This window comes from Prionailurus viverrinus, chromosome B4, assembly GCF_022837055.1.
Source record: "Prionailurus viverrinus isolate Anna chromosome B4, UM_Priviv_1.0, whole genome shotgun sequence".
NCBI lineage: Eukaryota > Metazoa > Chordata > Mammalia > Carnivora > Felidae > Prionailurus > Prionailurus viverrinus.
Genome location: NC_062567.1, coordinates 21253099 through 21269598, shown reverse-complemented (window position 1 = coordinate 21269598; position 16500 = coordinate 21253099). Strand labels below are relative to the sequence as shown.

The window sequence follows — 16500 nt, the reverse complement described above, 5'->3', positions numbered from 1 at the left end:
GCATGAAAAAGAATAAAATATTTTGAAATAAATTTAACCAAGGAGTAAAAGATATGTATACTAAAAACTATAAGATATTGATGAAAGAAGACACAAATGGAAAGATGTACTGTGTTCATGGATTGGAAGAATTAAGGTTGTTAAAATGTCCATACTACCTAAAATCCTCTCCCTATCAAAAATCAAACGGCATTTTCACAGAAATATAAAAAACTATCTTAAAATTTATATGGAACCACAAAAGAGTCCAAATAGCCAAAACCATCTTGAGAAATAAGAACAAATCTGGAGGCATCAGATTTCCTGATTTCAAACTGTATTACAAACATATTGTAATCAAAACAGTATGGTTCTGGCACAAAAATAGACACATGGATCAATGAAACAGAACAAAGAGCCCAGAAATAAACCCATGAATGTACAGTCAAATTACCTTTGACAAAGGTGTCAAAAATACACAATGTGGAAAGAATAGGCCCTTCAATAAATGGTGCTGGGAAAACTAGATAGCCACATACAAAAATACGAAACAGGATCACTTTCTCCACCATGGACAAAAATTAACACAAAATAGATTAGTGACTTCATTATAAAACCTGGAACCATAAAAATCCTAGAAGAAAACATACGCAGTAAGCTCCTTGACATCAGTCTTGGCTATACTTTTTTGGATTTGACACTGAAAGCAAAGGCAACAAAAGCAATAATAAACAAGTGGGACTACATGAAACTAAAAACCTTCTGCACAGATGGGGTGCCTGGGTGGCTCAGTTGGTTGAGCATCCGACTCTTGATTTAGGCTCAGGTCATGAGCTTGGGGTTGTGGGATCAAGCCCCTTGTTGGGCTCCATGCTTGTGTGGAGTCTGCTTAAGATTCTCTCTCTCTTCCTGTGCCCCTCTCCCCTGCTCTCTCTCTAAAATAAAATAAAACAAACAAAAACCTTCTGCATAGCAAAATAAAAGATCAACAAAATGAAAAGGCAATTTATGGCATGGGAGAAGACATTTGTAAACCAAATATCTGATAAAGGATTAATATCCAAATTACATAAAGAACTCCTACAACTCAATAGCAAAACCCAAATAAACTGATTTAAAAATGGGCAAAAGACGTGAATAGATATTTTTCCAAAGAAGACATATAAATGACAAACAGGCATATGAAAACGTGTTTGACATCATTAACCATCAGGGAAATGCAAAGCAAAACTACAATGAAATATCACCACATACCTATGAGGATGGCTATTATCAAAAAGACATGAAATAATAAATGTTGATATGGGTGTGGAGAAAAGAGAACCTTCGTCTGGTGCAACCACTATGGAAAACAGTATAGAGGTTCCTTAACAATTAAAAATAGAACTACTGTATGATTCAAGAATCCCACTCCTTGTTAAATATCCAAAGGGAATGAAGTCAGTATTGCAAAGAGATATCTGCATTCCCATCATCACTGCAGCATTATTCACAATAAGCAAGATTAGGAAACAATCTGAGACTTAGTGAAGGAATGGATAAAGAAATGTGATACACACACACACACACACACACACACACACACTGGAATATTATTCAGCATAAAAAGAAGGAAATTTATGACAGCATGGGTGAACCTGGCAGATACTACACTAAGAGAAATAAGCCAGACATAGAAAGACAAATATTATATAATTTCTTTTTTTTTAATTTTTTAATGTTTATTTATTTTTGACAGAGTGTGAGAGAGAGACTGAGTATGGGTGGGGGAGGGGCAGAGAGAGGGAAAGGGAGACACAGAATCTGAAACAGGCTCCAGGCTCTGAGCTGTCAGCACACAGCCCGATGCGGGACTCAAACTCACAAACTGTGAGATCATGACCTGAGCCCAAGGTGGACGCTTAACTGACTGAGCCACCCAGGCACCCCAATATTGTATAATTTCACACACACACACACACACACATATATATATATATATATATATATATACTTGAAAAAAATCAAACTCATAGAAGCAGAGAGTAGAATGGTGATTGCCAGGAGCTATTGAGTGGGAGAAATGGGGAAATGTTGCCCCAAGAGTACAAACTTTCAGTTATAAGATGAGTAAGTTCTAGGGATCTAATATAAGTTCTAGTAAGTCTAATGATGACTTAATAATGTTATTTTGTATAGAGTTTGTTAAGAGAGTAGGCATTAAGAATTGTCACTACCCCCTTCCCCCCCACACAAATGGTAACTGTATGAGGTGATAGATATGTTAATTAGCTTGATTGTAATCATTTTACAATGTATGTATATATATATCACAAATCATCATACTGTATACACTAAATATATATAATTTTTATTTGTCAGTTATACTTCAGTAAGAATGGAAAAATATATCTTCAAAAAAGTAAAACTAAGCAAGCGAAATTATTTTTAAAAATGGGCAAAGGACTTGGATAGACATTGCTCCAAAAAAGATGTACAAATGGCTAATAAGCACATGAAAAGGTATTTGACATCACTAATCATTAGAGAAATGCAAATCAATATCACAAGGAGATACTATCACACCCATTAGTATGGCTACTATTAAAAAAACAAAACAAAACAGGGGTGCCTGGGTGGTTCAGTCAGTTGTGTCCGACTTTGGCTCAGGTCATGATCTCAGAGCTCATAAGTTCAAGCTCTGTTTTGGGCTCTGTGTTGACAGCTCAGAGCCTGGAGCCTGCTTCAGATTCTGTAATTCCCTCTCTCTCTGCCCCTTCTCCACTCACACTCTCTCTTCCTCAAAAATAAATAAACATTAAAACAAACAAACAAACAAACAAACCAGAAAATAGCAAGTGTTGACAAGGATATGGAGAGATTGGAATGCTTGCACACAGTTGGTGGAAATGTCAAATAATGCAGCCACTATGGAAAACAGTATGTCAGTTCCTCAAAAAATTAAAAATACAATTACCATATTGTCTGCCAATTCCACTTCTGAGTATATGCCCAAAAGAATTAAAAGCAAGGCTCAAAGAGATATTTGCATACACGTGGGCATAGGAGCATTATTCACAATAGCTAAGATGTGGAGGCATACCAAGGGGTACACACATACAATGAAATTTTATCATTCAGCCCTAGGAAGGAAGGAAATGCTGACATTTGCTACAACATGGATCATCATTGAGGATATTATGCTAAGTGAAATCAGTCAATCACAAAAGGACAAAAAAGAGTCAGGTACCTAGAGTGGTCAAATTCATGGTGATAGAAAGTAGAAAGGTGGTTGCCAAGGGGTGGGAAGAGAGGGGGGATGGGAGGTTTAGGTTTAATGGATGTAGAGTTTCAGTTTTGCAAAGTGAAGAGTTTTGGAGATGGATAATGGTGATGGGTGCACAACAAAATGAATGTATTCCATTATCACTGAACTGTCGATTTAAAAATGGTTAGGATGGCAAATTTTAAGTGTATTTTACCACAATTTAAAAACTGGGGAAAGGGGGACAAAGGACCATGTTCAACCAGTAAACACTAGGAGCTGTCTTCTGAGTTCAAGCCCTGATTCTTCTTCACTTCCCAGCTAAGTGATCTTGGACATGATGCCCCTCTTCCAGGGTTAGGAGTCAAAGGGAGGAAGGTGGACTTACCATACTGCTGAGGACTATTGTGTACATAGAAGCTCTTCACAAACTGTGTCAGCACCAGGTACGTGTGAGGGGATATACTCTTCTGTGTCTCTAATAAATGCATTAACTAGATCAATTGTATAAGGTGCTCAGGAGTCTGCCTGGCACATAATAAACACTCAGTAAGTGTCGGCAATTATTATTTTATAATCCTTCCTGATATAGGACATAATGAAGTGCATACACCTCTAGCACCTCTGAATTCTCTGCATGTAAACCCATAGGAAATATGACACTCAGAGGGCTTACCCCAGCCCTGCTCAGTAGTAATTGATTCAAGGTCTCTGTGAAATCTATCCTATCACAGTGCACTCAATAGCTCCCCGGGGATCTGAAAGAGTTAATTAGCTTCCCTAACTGCCTTCAGACACTGGCCACAAGTCAGCTAATTTAATAAAAGAGTATAATGACCCCAGATTATTTACATTTTCAATTGTTTAAATCAACAGAATGATAAAGTGTGGTACTTAATAAGCACAAGGAAATGTTATCTAACTGTAATTTATAAAGCTGAGAGATGTGTGAAAATAAAAAACTAAAATTTATACAAAAACATAAGCGTTCACTTTGTGGTATACAAGTATTCATCATAATACCTAACAGAAATCTTGAATTACAAGGATGGCCAGTGACTCCTCTAGTCCTCTGCCAACCAGGTATCACCTGTCTTGCTCAGATTTGTTTTCTATAAGGTTTTACAACAATTTAGATAATTTAAAGGAAACCCTGAAGGGAGGAATAAGAGATGGAAAAATGGGGAGAGAGTGCTAGAAAGAATTAATTTCTTTAAATTTTTTTTAAAAAAGTTTATTCATTTATTTTGAGAGAGAGAGAGAGAGAAAGAGAGAGAATCCTAAGCAGGCTCTTCACCATCAGCACAGAGCCCCATGAGGGGCTAGAACTCATGAACTGCGAGATCATGACCTGAGCTGAAACCAAGAGTCAGATGCTTAACTGACTGAGCCACCCAGGCACCACTAGAGAGAATTAATTTCTAAATGCACCTATGAGTCCATACTCATGGTAAATACACACATACACACACACATACACACACACACACACACATACACACATACACACATACACACATACACACACAGAGTGAGGAGAGGTCTTCCTTATAGTAGAATGACAGGAACTGATAAATAGAGAAGGAGTGATGGAGTTAGAACACCACTGTTTTGCAACCATCATAGTCATAATTCGGGCAAGAACCTTCAATGGATGCTACATTAGTGAGTGAATGTTTCAGGAGGAGCTGAATATTTATATTGTTGTGAAGCACCTCCTAGAAGATAACCTGCAAAGTAAGAATAGTCATTTTGCAGGGGAGAAATCTGGCAGACACTACCCTAAGTTGACATTACTAATAACATGACAAACCTCCTGAGGAGGAACAACTGAGAAAGACAAGGGTCACCCCCCTGGAATTCCTGCCTAAAATGCATTGCTTGGATCTAACCATGAGGCAATATGAGACAAACCCAAATTAAGAAATATTCTTCTAAATAAATATGCTCTTCAAAAATATCAATATCATGAAAGACAAAGGAAGAATGAGGAAACATTCCAGATTAAAGGAAACTAAAGACACATGACAATTGAACGTAATGTGTGATCTTGGACTGGGAATAAATAGCTCTAAAGAATATTATTGGGGCAACTGATGAAATTTGAATAAGGTATATTGATTAATAATTGTCTTGTGTCAAGGGCAGATCTCCTGAATTTGATCATTGTACTATGGTTATGTAAGTGAGTATCTTTGTTCTTAGGAAATGCACATTGAAGTATTAAGGGGCAAAGTGGCCTGATGTCTGCATGGAATTCTTAAATGGTTCAGAAAAATCTGTATCTATAATATACATATAATTTATATTTGTAATATTAAAATATTTGTTACATTCAAGATATAATATTGAATTATATACACGGAGAGAAACAGAACTCTAAAGCATGCATACTGAAACTTTAAATGGATTAAAGACCTAAATGTGAAACCTGAAACCACTCTGACATTAACCATAGCACCTTTTTCTAGATATGTCTCCTAAGGCAAAGGAAACAAAAGTGAAAATAAACTTTTGGGACTACAATAAAATAAGAAACTTTTACACAGCAAAGGAAACCATCAACAAAACAAAAAGACAACCCTTCAGTAGAATGGGAGAAGATATTTTCAAATGACACATCCACTAAGGGGTTGGTACCCAAAATATAAAAAGAACTTAGATAATTAAATACAAAAAGATCAAATAATCTAATTAAAAATGGGCAGAGGATCCGAACAGATGTTTTTTCAAAGAAGACATAGAGATGGCCAACAGATACATGAAAAGATGCTCAACACCTCTCATCATCAGGGAAATGTAAGTCAAAACCACAATGAGATACAACCTTATAGCAGTTAGAATGGCTAAAATCAAAATGACAAGGAAGAACAAGGGTTGATGAGGATGTGGACAAAAACGAACCCTCAATCACTGTTGGTGGGATACAAACTGGTGCAGCCACTGTGAAAGACAGTATGGACGTTCCTCAAAAAATTAAAAAGAGAAATACCATATGATCATATGATCAAATAATTCCACTACTAGGTATAAGGAAAATGTGATACACACACACACACACACACACACACACACACACACACACACACACAGTGTGTGTAAGCCCAGGGCTTTGCCCCTCCCCCACTCACAGGTCCCTAATCTTTCCCTTGTCCTTCCAGAGCCTGTTTTCTCTCCTGTTTTCTCTCTCTAGCTTCCTTCTAGTTGTATAATGTAAGATAACAGCAGAGCTCTTATGAGTTCTGCAGAAAAAGACCCTACACGATTTTAGCCAAAGGAATAAGGAACTCACAAGAGAAATTAACTTCTATTTTATCCCTTCTTTTCATATAATTCACATTTTTTTCTCCCTAGCAGGTCCTTCATCTCACAGTGAAATATGCCTTAAGCACCCTCCTTAAAACAATGAAACCAAAAACCATCCTGAATTCAATACCTGCTCCAGCTTCTATCCTCCCTGCCTCCCTTCATGGCTCAACCTCTAGAGAGGCTGTCTATATCTGTTCACTCTTCCCTCCCCTCCACCCGCCCTTCACCCACTGCAAACTGCCTTTTTCCCTCACCCCTCTATTGATGTTTTTTCATGTTTATTTATTTTTGAGAGAGAGAGAGAGAGAGAGAGAGAGAGAGAGCGCGCATGAGTGGAGGAGGGGCAGAGAGAGACACACACACAGAATCTGAAGCAGGCTCCAGGCTCTGAGCTGTCGGCACAGTGCCCGATGTGGGGCTTGAACTCACAATCTGTGAGATCATGACCTCAGCCGAAGTCAGAGGGTTAACCAACTGAGGCACCCAGGTGCCCCACCCCTCTATTGAAACTACTCTTACCAAACTCACCAGCTACCTCCTCATAACTAAAGCTGATGGGCAGCTGTTGACCCTCAATTTCATCTATTGGTAGCATTTGAGGCCGTTAACCACTTCTTCTAGAAAGATTCTCATGGCCCTCATGGCCCCCATTCCTGATTCTCCTCTAACAACTCTGGCTGTTCCTTCTCAGTCTCCACTGCAAGACTCCCATAAGTCTGCTTATCCCTGAAATGTAGGTGCTACTTAGAGTTCTTTCCTAGGCCCACTCTGTGTGGCTTCCATTGTGTAATTTCAGAGCTTCAGGCTCATATTTCCGAATGCCTATCTGAATCCTCACTTGGCCATCTTATAAGCTCTGCAAACTCGACATATTCAAACTTGAACTTTTCACTTTGGCCAGGGTTCCTTATCTCAGAGAACAGCACCACACAGACTTAGCTGACAAGCCAGAAGGCTGTCGTTCATCCTTGATTCTTCTTTCAACCTGCATACCAACCAGTCAATAATTCCTATTAATTCCAGCATTCATTCCAGCTGACGTCAGGTCAGCACCATTCAGCACCAACTCATATCACTGCCGCAGCTACCAACTTCCAGCCTCCAACCTACAATTCACTCTGTATTTAAAATGATCTTTCTAATGGTAAAATATGATGTCACTTTGCTGCTCAAAACCCTTCGGTGACATCTCATGTCTTCAACCTAAAGTCGAAACATGGCTCATAGAATCCTTCATGATGAGGACATTCTGACCATTTCTCCCCAGAACTTCTTTTCAGTTCCTTGGGCAAGCCAACTTCCCTCACATCCATGACTTAGAATGTGCCATGGCCTCTGCCTGGAACATTCTTTCCTCTTCACTAGCTAATTCCCATCATCCTCCCTCTGGATGTAGAATTACATGTGAATCAATAGCAACCTGTACTTGCCCTCACACAGCACATACCTTTCTCAAGTGTTATCCCATGTTCCCAAGTCTGCCTTTGCACACTAGACTAAGTTTTGTAGCATCTGTGACTATGTCAACCTTGTTCGCGACTGTGTTTCCAGTCAAGGCCACTGCCTACATCCAAAGAAGCCTCTCATAAGGCTCCCACATCTATCATATGGGAACTCTGTATAGAAGTTTTCTCCCCTCTGCTGTCTGAACTCTTGGGAAACATCTGTTTGTTTAGTGGCCTAATCCAATTCTAAAATATCACTCACTCCTCTTTCACAAATATTTATTTTTCTCTAGATATTAACTCATACTTTTCTTCTCTATCCTTAGACACCATCAATGAAGCACTAATTTGGATCCCAGAAAATATTAGACCTAATCACACTAAAATAAAAATCCATTAATCTCAATACTGTGAAGATTCAACTTTTTGGCTATAAGGAAAAAGAACTCTAAACTAGATCTTAGGAAATCAAGGATGCATCTAGCACATTTTCCTCTTTTGAATTTAACAATTTTTACAAAAATAGAGCACTCTTTGCATTCAAATGTAAGACATGGTGAAATGCAGTTTTCCATTGCCTTACTTTACTTATTAGAGTAATAACAAAGTTAAATACGCTTTTTGATTTTTATCTCTGAAACAACCTTTTCCAAATAAATGAAGATTTATTATGTAGTTCTCTTTATTTGAGTTTTAACTGAGAATCATGTTTCACTTTGAACGGGTTACCAAACTGAGCCCCTGCGATTACTAATTAAGAGACAGTATCTTGCAGTATTTTCTTCCATATGTGGCTTTGGGCTTGTTGTTAGAAAGGCACAGGGGCGCCTGGGTGGCTCAGCCAGTTAAGTGTCTGACTCTGGCTCAGGTCATGATCTCATGCTCCATGGGTTTGAGCCCCACGTCAGGCTCTGTGCTGACAGCTCAGAGCCTGGAGCCTGCTTTGGATTCTGTGACTCCCTCTCTCTCTGCCCCTCCCTCGATTGCACTCTGTCTCTGTCTCTGTCTCTCTCTCTCTCAAAAATAAATAAACATGAAAAAAAATTGAAAAAAAAAAAGAAAGAAAGGCACAGACTACTCTTCACTAGGACATTTTGCTTCATTGTGAGCTTTCTACTAAGTCAACCATCTGCCGAGAACAAGATAAAACCTATCACCCCCTCCACTGACAGACTAACATGCAGAGTCAGAGTAACTGTAAGAAATGAATGTCTTCCAGAGCAGGTCCAGGTTCATGTTTTGCAAAACCTGGATGCACTTTGCAAAGCACATTAGGAGAAACGAGAATGCAGATACACACTTTGTCAGCCTCAAGTGATTTCCTGAACTGCACATCTGACTTTCACAAGGAGGGGAAAGAATAAAAACAAAATGGCTGCCAAGCATGTTTTAACTGATTCCGACTGGAAGGGTGGCTACTGTCCAGTCGGGATGACTGGAATGACTGTCCAAAGCCTGCTCCTTGGCTCCTGACCCCAAACACTTCAATTGCATTTAATCCATTAGGCCACACTCTGTCTTAAACTCATTCTGTAGAGATGATATGAATTATCAATATAGAATTAAAGACTGCATTTCACTACCAACACAGCTTTGAGTTTTCCCCCCAACATGCTCTCATACAATACTGCTAGGAGAATAAACTGGCAAAAACTTTGAAAGGCAATATGGTCTGATGTATCACTTTCCTTAAGAATATTTATATAATTTCAGTTAGCAACTGTACTAAGAAATAATCATAAATAGAGAAGTCCTGGGCACATAAGAATATTCACTGAGGGATAGAAAGGTTATTTATAACAGCAACACCAGAAACGAGGAAATGAACACGAGGGGAGTAATATTTTGTGCTTGCTTTCTACTACATATAATTTTTAGCATTTTACATTTGTGAAAACATTTAATCTTCGTAACAACCCTATGAAGCAGGGCCTTTCCTTTTTCCTTTTTTCAGATAAGAAAAGTGAGACAGATAAGGATCTGTCCAAGCTGGTGCTGGAGCTGAGATAGGAAGGATAGGGTGTCAAAACAGTCCAGCTCTGGAGTCTGCCCTTCAAAGTACTATCACTTCTGTGCTTTCTCACATAGTCACTCCTCACATATTATGTAGTTAAGCATGTTTGTAATAACGTGGAGAAATGCTTATCATGTCTAGCTAGGAAAAGAAACATAACCACAAATATGTAAATTAAAAAAGGAAAAGAGGGGCACACCTGGGTGGATCAGTCAGTTAATTGTCTGACTCTAGAAATCGACTCCTGATTTCGGCTCAGGTCATGATCTCACAGTTTGTGAGATCAAGCCCTGCATGAAGCTCTGCACTGACAGTGCAGAACCTGCTTGGGATTCTCTCTCTCTCCCTCTCTCTTTACTCCTCCCCTGCTTGCTCTCTGTCTCTCAAAATAAATAAATAAATAAACATTAAAAACCTTTAAGAAAAAGAAAAAAAAACCCACACCTCTATGGTTTGAAAAAGATATTCAAGGTTTTGACACAAATATGGAATTAGTGATAATCTTTGGGTGGTGGAATTACAATTTTTCCCTGTTATTTTGTATTTAAAAATTTTTTTTTGACGTTTATTTATTTTTGAAACAGAGCATGAACGGGGGAGAGTCAGAGAGAGAGGGAGACACAGAATCTGAAACAGGCTCCAGGCTCTGAGCTGCCAGCACAGAGCCCAACGCGGGGCTCGAACTCACAGACCGCGAGATCATGACCTGAGCCGAAGTCGGATGCTCAACCGACTGAGCCACCCAGGCGCCCCGTTATTTTGTATTTTTTAAAGTAAGCATGTATTTCCTTTCAGATGGTAAAAATGATCACTTAGTCCTCTTTAAAGCTCTCATGTGCTTCCTACTCCCACTCACCTTTCCCTCTACCTGCTGACCTTGAACGACACAGGTTTGAACTGTGCAGGTCCATTTACATGTGGGTATTTTTTCATAAATACAGTACAATACAATAAATGTATTTTCCTTCTGGTTTTTTTTAATGTTTATTTATTTTTGAGAGAGAAAGAGAGACAGAGAGGCTGTGAGCAGGGGAGGGGCAGAGAGAGAGGGAGGCACAGAATCTGAAGCAGGCTCCAGGCTCTGAGCTCTAAGCTGTTAGCACAGAGCCTGACATGGGGCTTGAACTCCTGAACCGTGAGATCATGACCTGAGCCAAAGTCAGATGCTTAACCAACTGAGCCACTCAGGTGCCCCTCCTTCTGATTTTGTTAATGATATTTTCTTTTCTCTAGCTTACTTTATGGAAAGAATATAGTATGTAATACATATAACACAAAATATGTGTTGACTGTTTATGTTATTAGTAAGGCTTCTGGTCAACAGCAGGCTCTCAGTAGTTTAGTTTTTGGGATGTCAAAAGTTATGTGTAAATTCGACGGCACAGGATGGGGGTGGGGGTCAGTGCCCCTTGACCCCCATGTTTTCAAGGATCAATTGTATTTCCTTCCTCCTTGCTTCACTTCATACTTCCACTGCAATTTTTTTTTCCTCCTGGGCCTCATTTCTCCCATCTCTTATTTCTTATCTTTTTTTCTTTCTTCTCCTTCTTATTCTTCTTCCTGTGTTGCTCTCTCCTCCCTTCCCCATCCATCCCATAAGTCTCATTATAAGAAGGAGAAAAAGTCCCCATAGCCCTAACTTCCTACCCTCTGTACCCTCCTGATGGGTATATGTAAGGGGAAGGGAGGTTGCAGGGTATTTTGTGATAAAAACCAGTAATTTTTAACATTATGTTTTAGTTTTTCTAGTGGTTTCTAAAATCGCTGATATAAAATTCTTTGACGTGAAAATGTGAGGTCACTTGGCTAGTCACTGATTCTTGACCCCACTGGTTTCCCAGCATTCTCTGCTTTCTTCTCCTTTCTCTGCTGCTGGTGAATGATAGGCACCTTTTGGCATTTCTTCCCGGCAGCCCTGTCTGTGTTCCCTGTTCCTGCAACATTCTTGCTTTTTCTTCTTGCTCTTCCTTCTTCCAGGCCTGCACTTCTCTTTGGACCATGATGCTGCCCTCAGTCAGTAGTCCTCAGGCCACGCTTTGGCTCCCGGAAATGCCTGGTTGGCTGGTTTCATTGACTCACTCCAAGGCCCCTTGCATTGTTAAAACCTGAATCTGACAGGAGTAGAAGCGGTAATATCGATGCCTTGAGGAGTGAAGGGTTCCCTCTGTTCTCCCAGGTCATCTGCCAGACCACTGGGATTCAAGTCAAGAACACCTGCTGACCAGGCTGGCTTAGAAGACTGAGTGGGTCAGGTAATTAGGGCCTGTCTAGATGATTCTTCCTCAGACTCTAGGCTCCTTTTAAGAGTTGGCTACAGATTTTAGTATGTGTGCTGCCGAAGCGAGCATAAAAGTTGGCTACCAATTGAGAAAAATGTTAGTCACCTAAAGTTTTATTCCCAGTTAGCAGGTTTTGCTAACTTTCCAGTGCCAGTTTTCTTCTTAAATCTCGGTTCTCAAGTACCTTATAGTATTGGCAGTCTCAAAAATATAAGCACTTTTTGGGGCACCTGGGTGACCCAGTCAGTTAAGCACCCAACACTTGATTTTGGCTCAGGTCATAATCTCAAGATTCATGAGTTCAAGCCCCACATTGGGGGCTTGAGATTCTCTCCCTCTCCCTCTCTTTCTGCCTCTACCCCACGCATGCACTCTTTCTCTCCCTCTCTCTCCCTCCCACTCAAAAAAAAACCCCACAAAACTTGAAAACATCTTCAGAATATATATATATATATCTCCTTCCTCAAAATGTGCTTGCCTGGCTCCATTCCTCATAATAATTTCCCACCCATCGTATTGCTAGAGCCTCATGACCAGCCTCACTGACCTAGGTCTCTCCTGTTCCTGCTTCCTGAAGGATGATTTTGATCATGCTCTTCTCAGATAAAAATGCTTTCGGGTTACCTTTATTACTGACCCAACAAACTCAAATGCTAAGTTTAGCATTCCCCTCACCACCCCCATCACAAGGAAAAAAAAAAATCACTTTTTCTGATTGTAAAAGTAACATGTATTCATTGTAAGCAATCAAATAAGGTCAGGCAAGACATAAAGGTGTGAACAAGAAAGTGGCAATCCCTTGTAATTTTCCCTCCCAGAGAGAGAGGTGTCATTAATCAGTTTGTTTTGTTGAGCTTTCAAAATCCCACATGGCCCACTGGATTCACCATGGCTGTTCGTCCCCAATGCCTCTGGTCAGGCCCCGTTCCTCAAGCCCCACAAGCTGACTCCTACTTCTGGGGCTTTGCTGGTAGTGTTCAGTCCTCTGCAATGGCCCCCATCTTCCCCTCCCCCCATCCACTTCATCCCTAGCTTTGAAAATCTTTTGAAAGCACAAGTTCTCCTTGCTGCATGGAGCCTTCCAAGCCTTACCAATGTACAGAGTATGTACTCTGTGCCACATGATTCAACCATAAAACTGTCTCCTGCTGGTGCGACCCCATCTCTCCTAGATCATATACTGTCAGGGAACCAGGATTATACCTTATGCTTTCTGAAGCCTCATGATATGGTGGGCAATCACAAATGTCTGTCTAATAAATACTTATGAAAAAATAAATGGTTGAGTAGCTTCCTTCTAATTTAGTGAAATGTCTTAATTCTTTGGAGACTACATTTAATTTTTTATAGGTTACAGACCTATAGGCTAGTGAAAATTTACATGGATATAGTGGAAAGGCCTTTTAAGCTCCCTACATCTATTTCCAGAATACCTATGACATTTGCATGCCTACTAAGGCAGGGATTTTCCTTATGAGAACCCTTTGGTTCCAGCACAGAGTGGATGAGTTGCTGGGGCATCATTTACTTCTTGCTCACTAAACTGTCCCCCCTTCTGTAATCAGTCCATCAAGTTCACACAATCGTGGCACCTAGAATGATGATACGTCCATAAATCAGTGCTCAAACTGCTGGTTGTTGCTTAAGTGCCCAGGTGATGAATGTCCTTCTGCACCTTCTTGGTGCAGAATATTTTGATTGATTTAACAAAGGTTCCAATTCAGTCAAGGACCATGAAATGCTCCACGGCATTGAGGAACAACATCCCAGGACTCCAAGCAAGAGCCCATGTGAAAAAGAAACAGCGAAACATAAGCAGGGATGGAGGTAGGTTTGCTGCCCCCCCAGCCAATGCCTATTTTTGGACTAAAAGATAATACATGTGGAAGTTGCAAATTGCCAACCAACAAGGGTTGCAGATTTGCACTCACCTCTCATCGCATTTAATCAGAATCACGCTGTCTGTTCCAATCCCCAGAGCTGCAGCTCCCTTCTTAAGAGAAAAATGACTCTAAAAAAAAAAAACATTTATAATTAGTTGTGTGTAAATTCAAGATCCATTCCCTCAGCTGTTTTTTTTTTCTCTTTTATTTTTAATCTCCCTCAAAAACCTCGCTTGCTGAGAGAAGATGGCATCCTTCCATTGAGGTTTGTTTTTGTTTTTTTTTTTTTTTGTTTGTTTGTTTTTCAATTTTTTTTTTCAACGTTTATTTATTTTTGGGACAGAGAGAGACAGAGCATGAACGGGGGAGGGGCAGAGAGAGACGGAGACACAGAATCAGAAGTAGGCTCCAGGCTCTGAGCCATCAGCCCAGAGCCCGACGCGGGGCTCGAACTCACGGACCGCGAGATCGTGACCTGGCTGAAGTCGGACGCTCAACCGACTGCGCCACCCAGGCGCCCCTGAGGTTTGTTTTTTTAACCTGTGGTGAAAGGCACATAACATAGAATTTACCACCGTAACCAGTTGTAAGTATACAGTTCAGCGGCCTTAGGTACGTTTATGTAGCTGTGCAACCATCATAAACCATCCGTCTCCGGAATTCTTTTCATCTTGCAGAAGTGAAATTCTGTACCCATTACACAATAATTCCTCATTCCTCCCTCCCTCAGCCCCTGGCAACCACCACTGAACTTTCTGTCTCTATGAATTTGACTACCTTTGGTGCCTCATGTAAGTGGAACCATATAGTATTTGTTAGTTTGTGACTGGCCTATTTCACTCAGCATAGTCGTCCTCAAGTTTCATCCATGTTGCAGCCTGTGCCAGAGTCTCCTTGTCTGTCCATTCATCCATCAGTGGATACTTGGGTTGCTTCCACCATTTGGCCATTGGGGATAATGGTGCTATGAACATGGGTGTACAAATATCCCTTTTTGAGCCCTGCTTTTAATTCTTTTGGGTATAAACCCAGAAATGGAATTGCTGGGTCAATGGTAATTCTATTTTTGAGGAATTGCCATACTATTTTTCATAGCAGCTGCCCCATTTTACATCCCCACCAGCAGTTCCCAATGGTTCCAACTTCTCCCCAAACTTGCCAGTAGTTGTTATTTTCTGTTTTTTGGTAATAGTCATTCAAATGGGGGGGAGCGGTATCTCATTATAGGTTTCAATTTGTATTTCCTTAATGATTACTGATGTTGAAAGTTTTGTGTGCTTATTGGCACACATTGTACATTGTCTTTAAAGAAATGCATATGCCAGTCTTTTGCCCATTTTTGAACAGGTTGTTTTGTGGTGGTTGTTGTTGAATTCATTCGAGTTTTTCTTTTTTCTTCCTTTCTTTCTTTCTTTCTCTCTCTTTCTTCTTCTTCTTTTTTTTTTTTTTAGAGAGAGAGAGAACATGGGCAAGCAGGGGAGGGGCAGAGGGAAAGAAGGAGAGAGAGAATCCCAAGCAGGCTCCATACCTAGCACAGAGCCCAACATAGGGCTCGATATCATGACTATGAGATCATGACCTGAGCCAAAATCAAGTCAGACACTCAACCAACTGAGCCACCCAGGGGCCCCTCACTTGAGTTTCTGAGTGAAGATAATAAGACCCTGGAAATTATAAATGGACCTGCTACCCCAACAGACAATAATCCAAACCAATTCTACATATAAGGCATAAAAACAAGTCAACTGACTCCAGGAGCTATGTACAATATGGCTTCCAGGCTTATATTTTCCTACCAAGAGATTACACTCAGTGCCTCTCAGGTTCGGTGAAATTGTGGGCACTCAAGAGAAGTTGGCCTTAAATCCAGCACTCTTTACCCCAGACTTGGCGCAGGAACTAGTTGCTGTGTAGGCGACCTCTCATCCTGAGGCAGGAGCAGGGAAAAAGCATCAGTCACTGGCTTGAGGAGGATAGTGTGCAGAAAAGGCCACACTGACAAGCCACTGCCAGATCTTTGTTTGTGCTTTTGGTTATTGATCGAGGGTAGGATTCTGAATCTCAATGGCTGTAATCACAGGGCAATTTGGAAAACTGAGAGAGGCTAACCTAAGCCCAGCTGTATGGCATCTGCCCAGCAGCCTCTTACTATTAACTACACATCATTAAGCTGTCCGAAAGGAGAGCTGCTTCCTCAATTTACATCTCCAAAGGGTTGCTGACTGGAATTTTAAGTTAGAGTTTGGAGTGTACTCTCTCTGAATGCCCACTTTTGACTCATCTGAATTCTTATATATGCAGCATAGGAACTATTAACATATATATTTTTAGGGGATGTGTCTAATAA

The 16500-nt window shown here is 40.3% G+C and overlaps 1 protein-coding gene across 1 annotated transcript in view; it reads right to left on the bottom strand.

Annotated features, from left to right (window-relative positions):
• The window catches only part of GAD2 (glutamate decarboxylase 2), an 83838-nt gene that overhangs the window by 44493 nt on the left and 22845 nt on the right, over positions 1 to 16500 (bottom strand). Inside the window, exon 8 of the mRNA XM_047866918.1 lies at positions 14202 to 14281. Coding sequence (XP_047722874.1) covers positions 14202 to 14281 — 80 coding nt within the window. The remainder of the gene's footprint in view (positions 1 to 14201; positions 14282 to 16500) is intronic.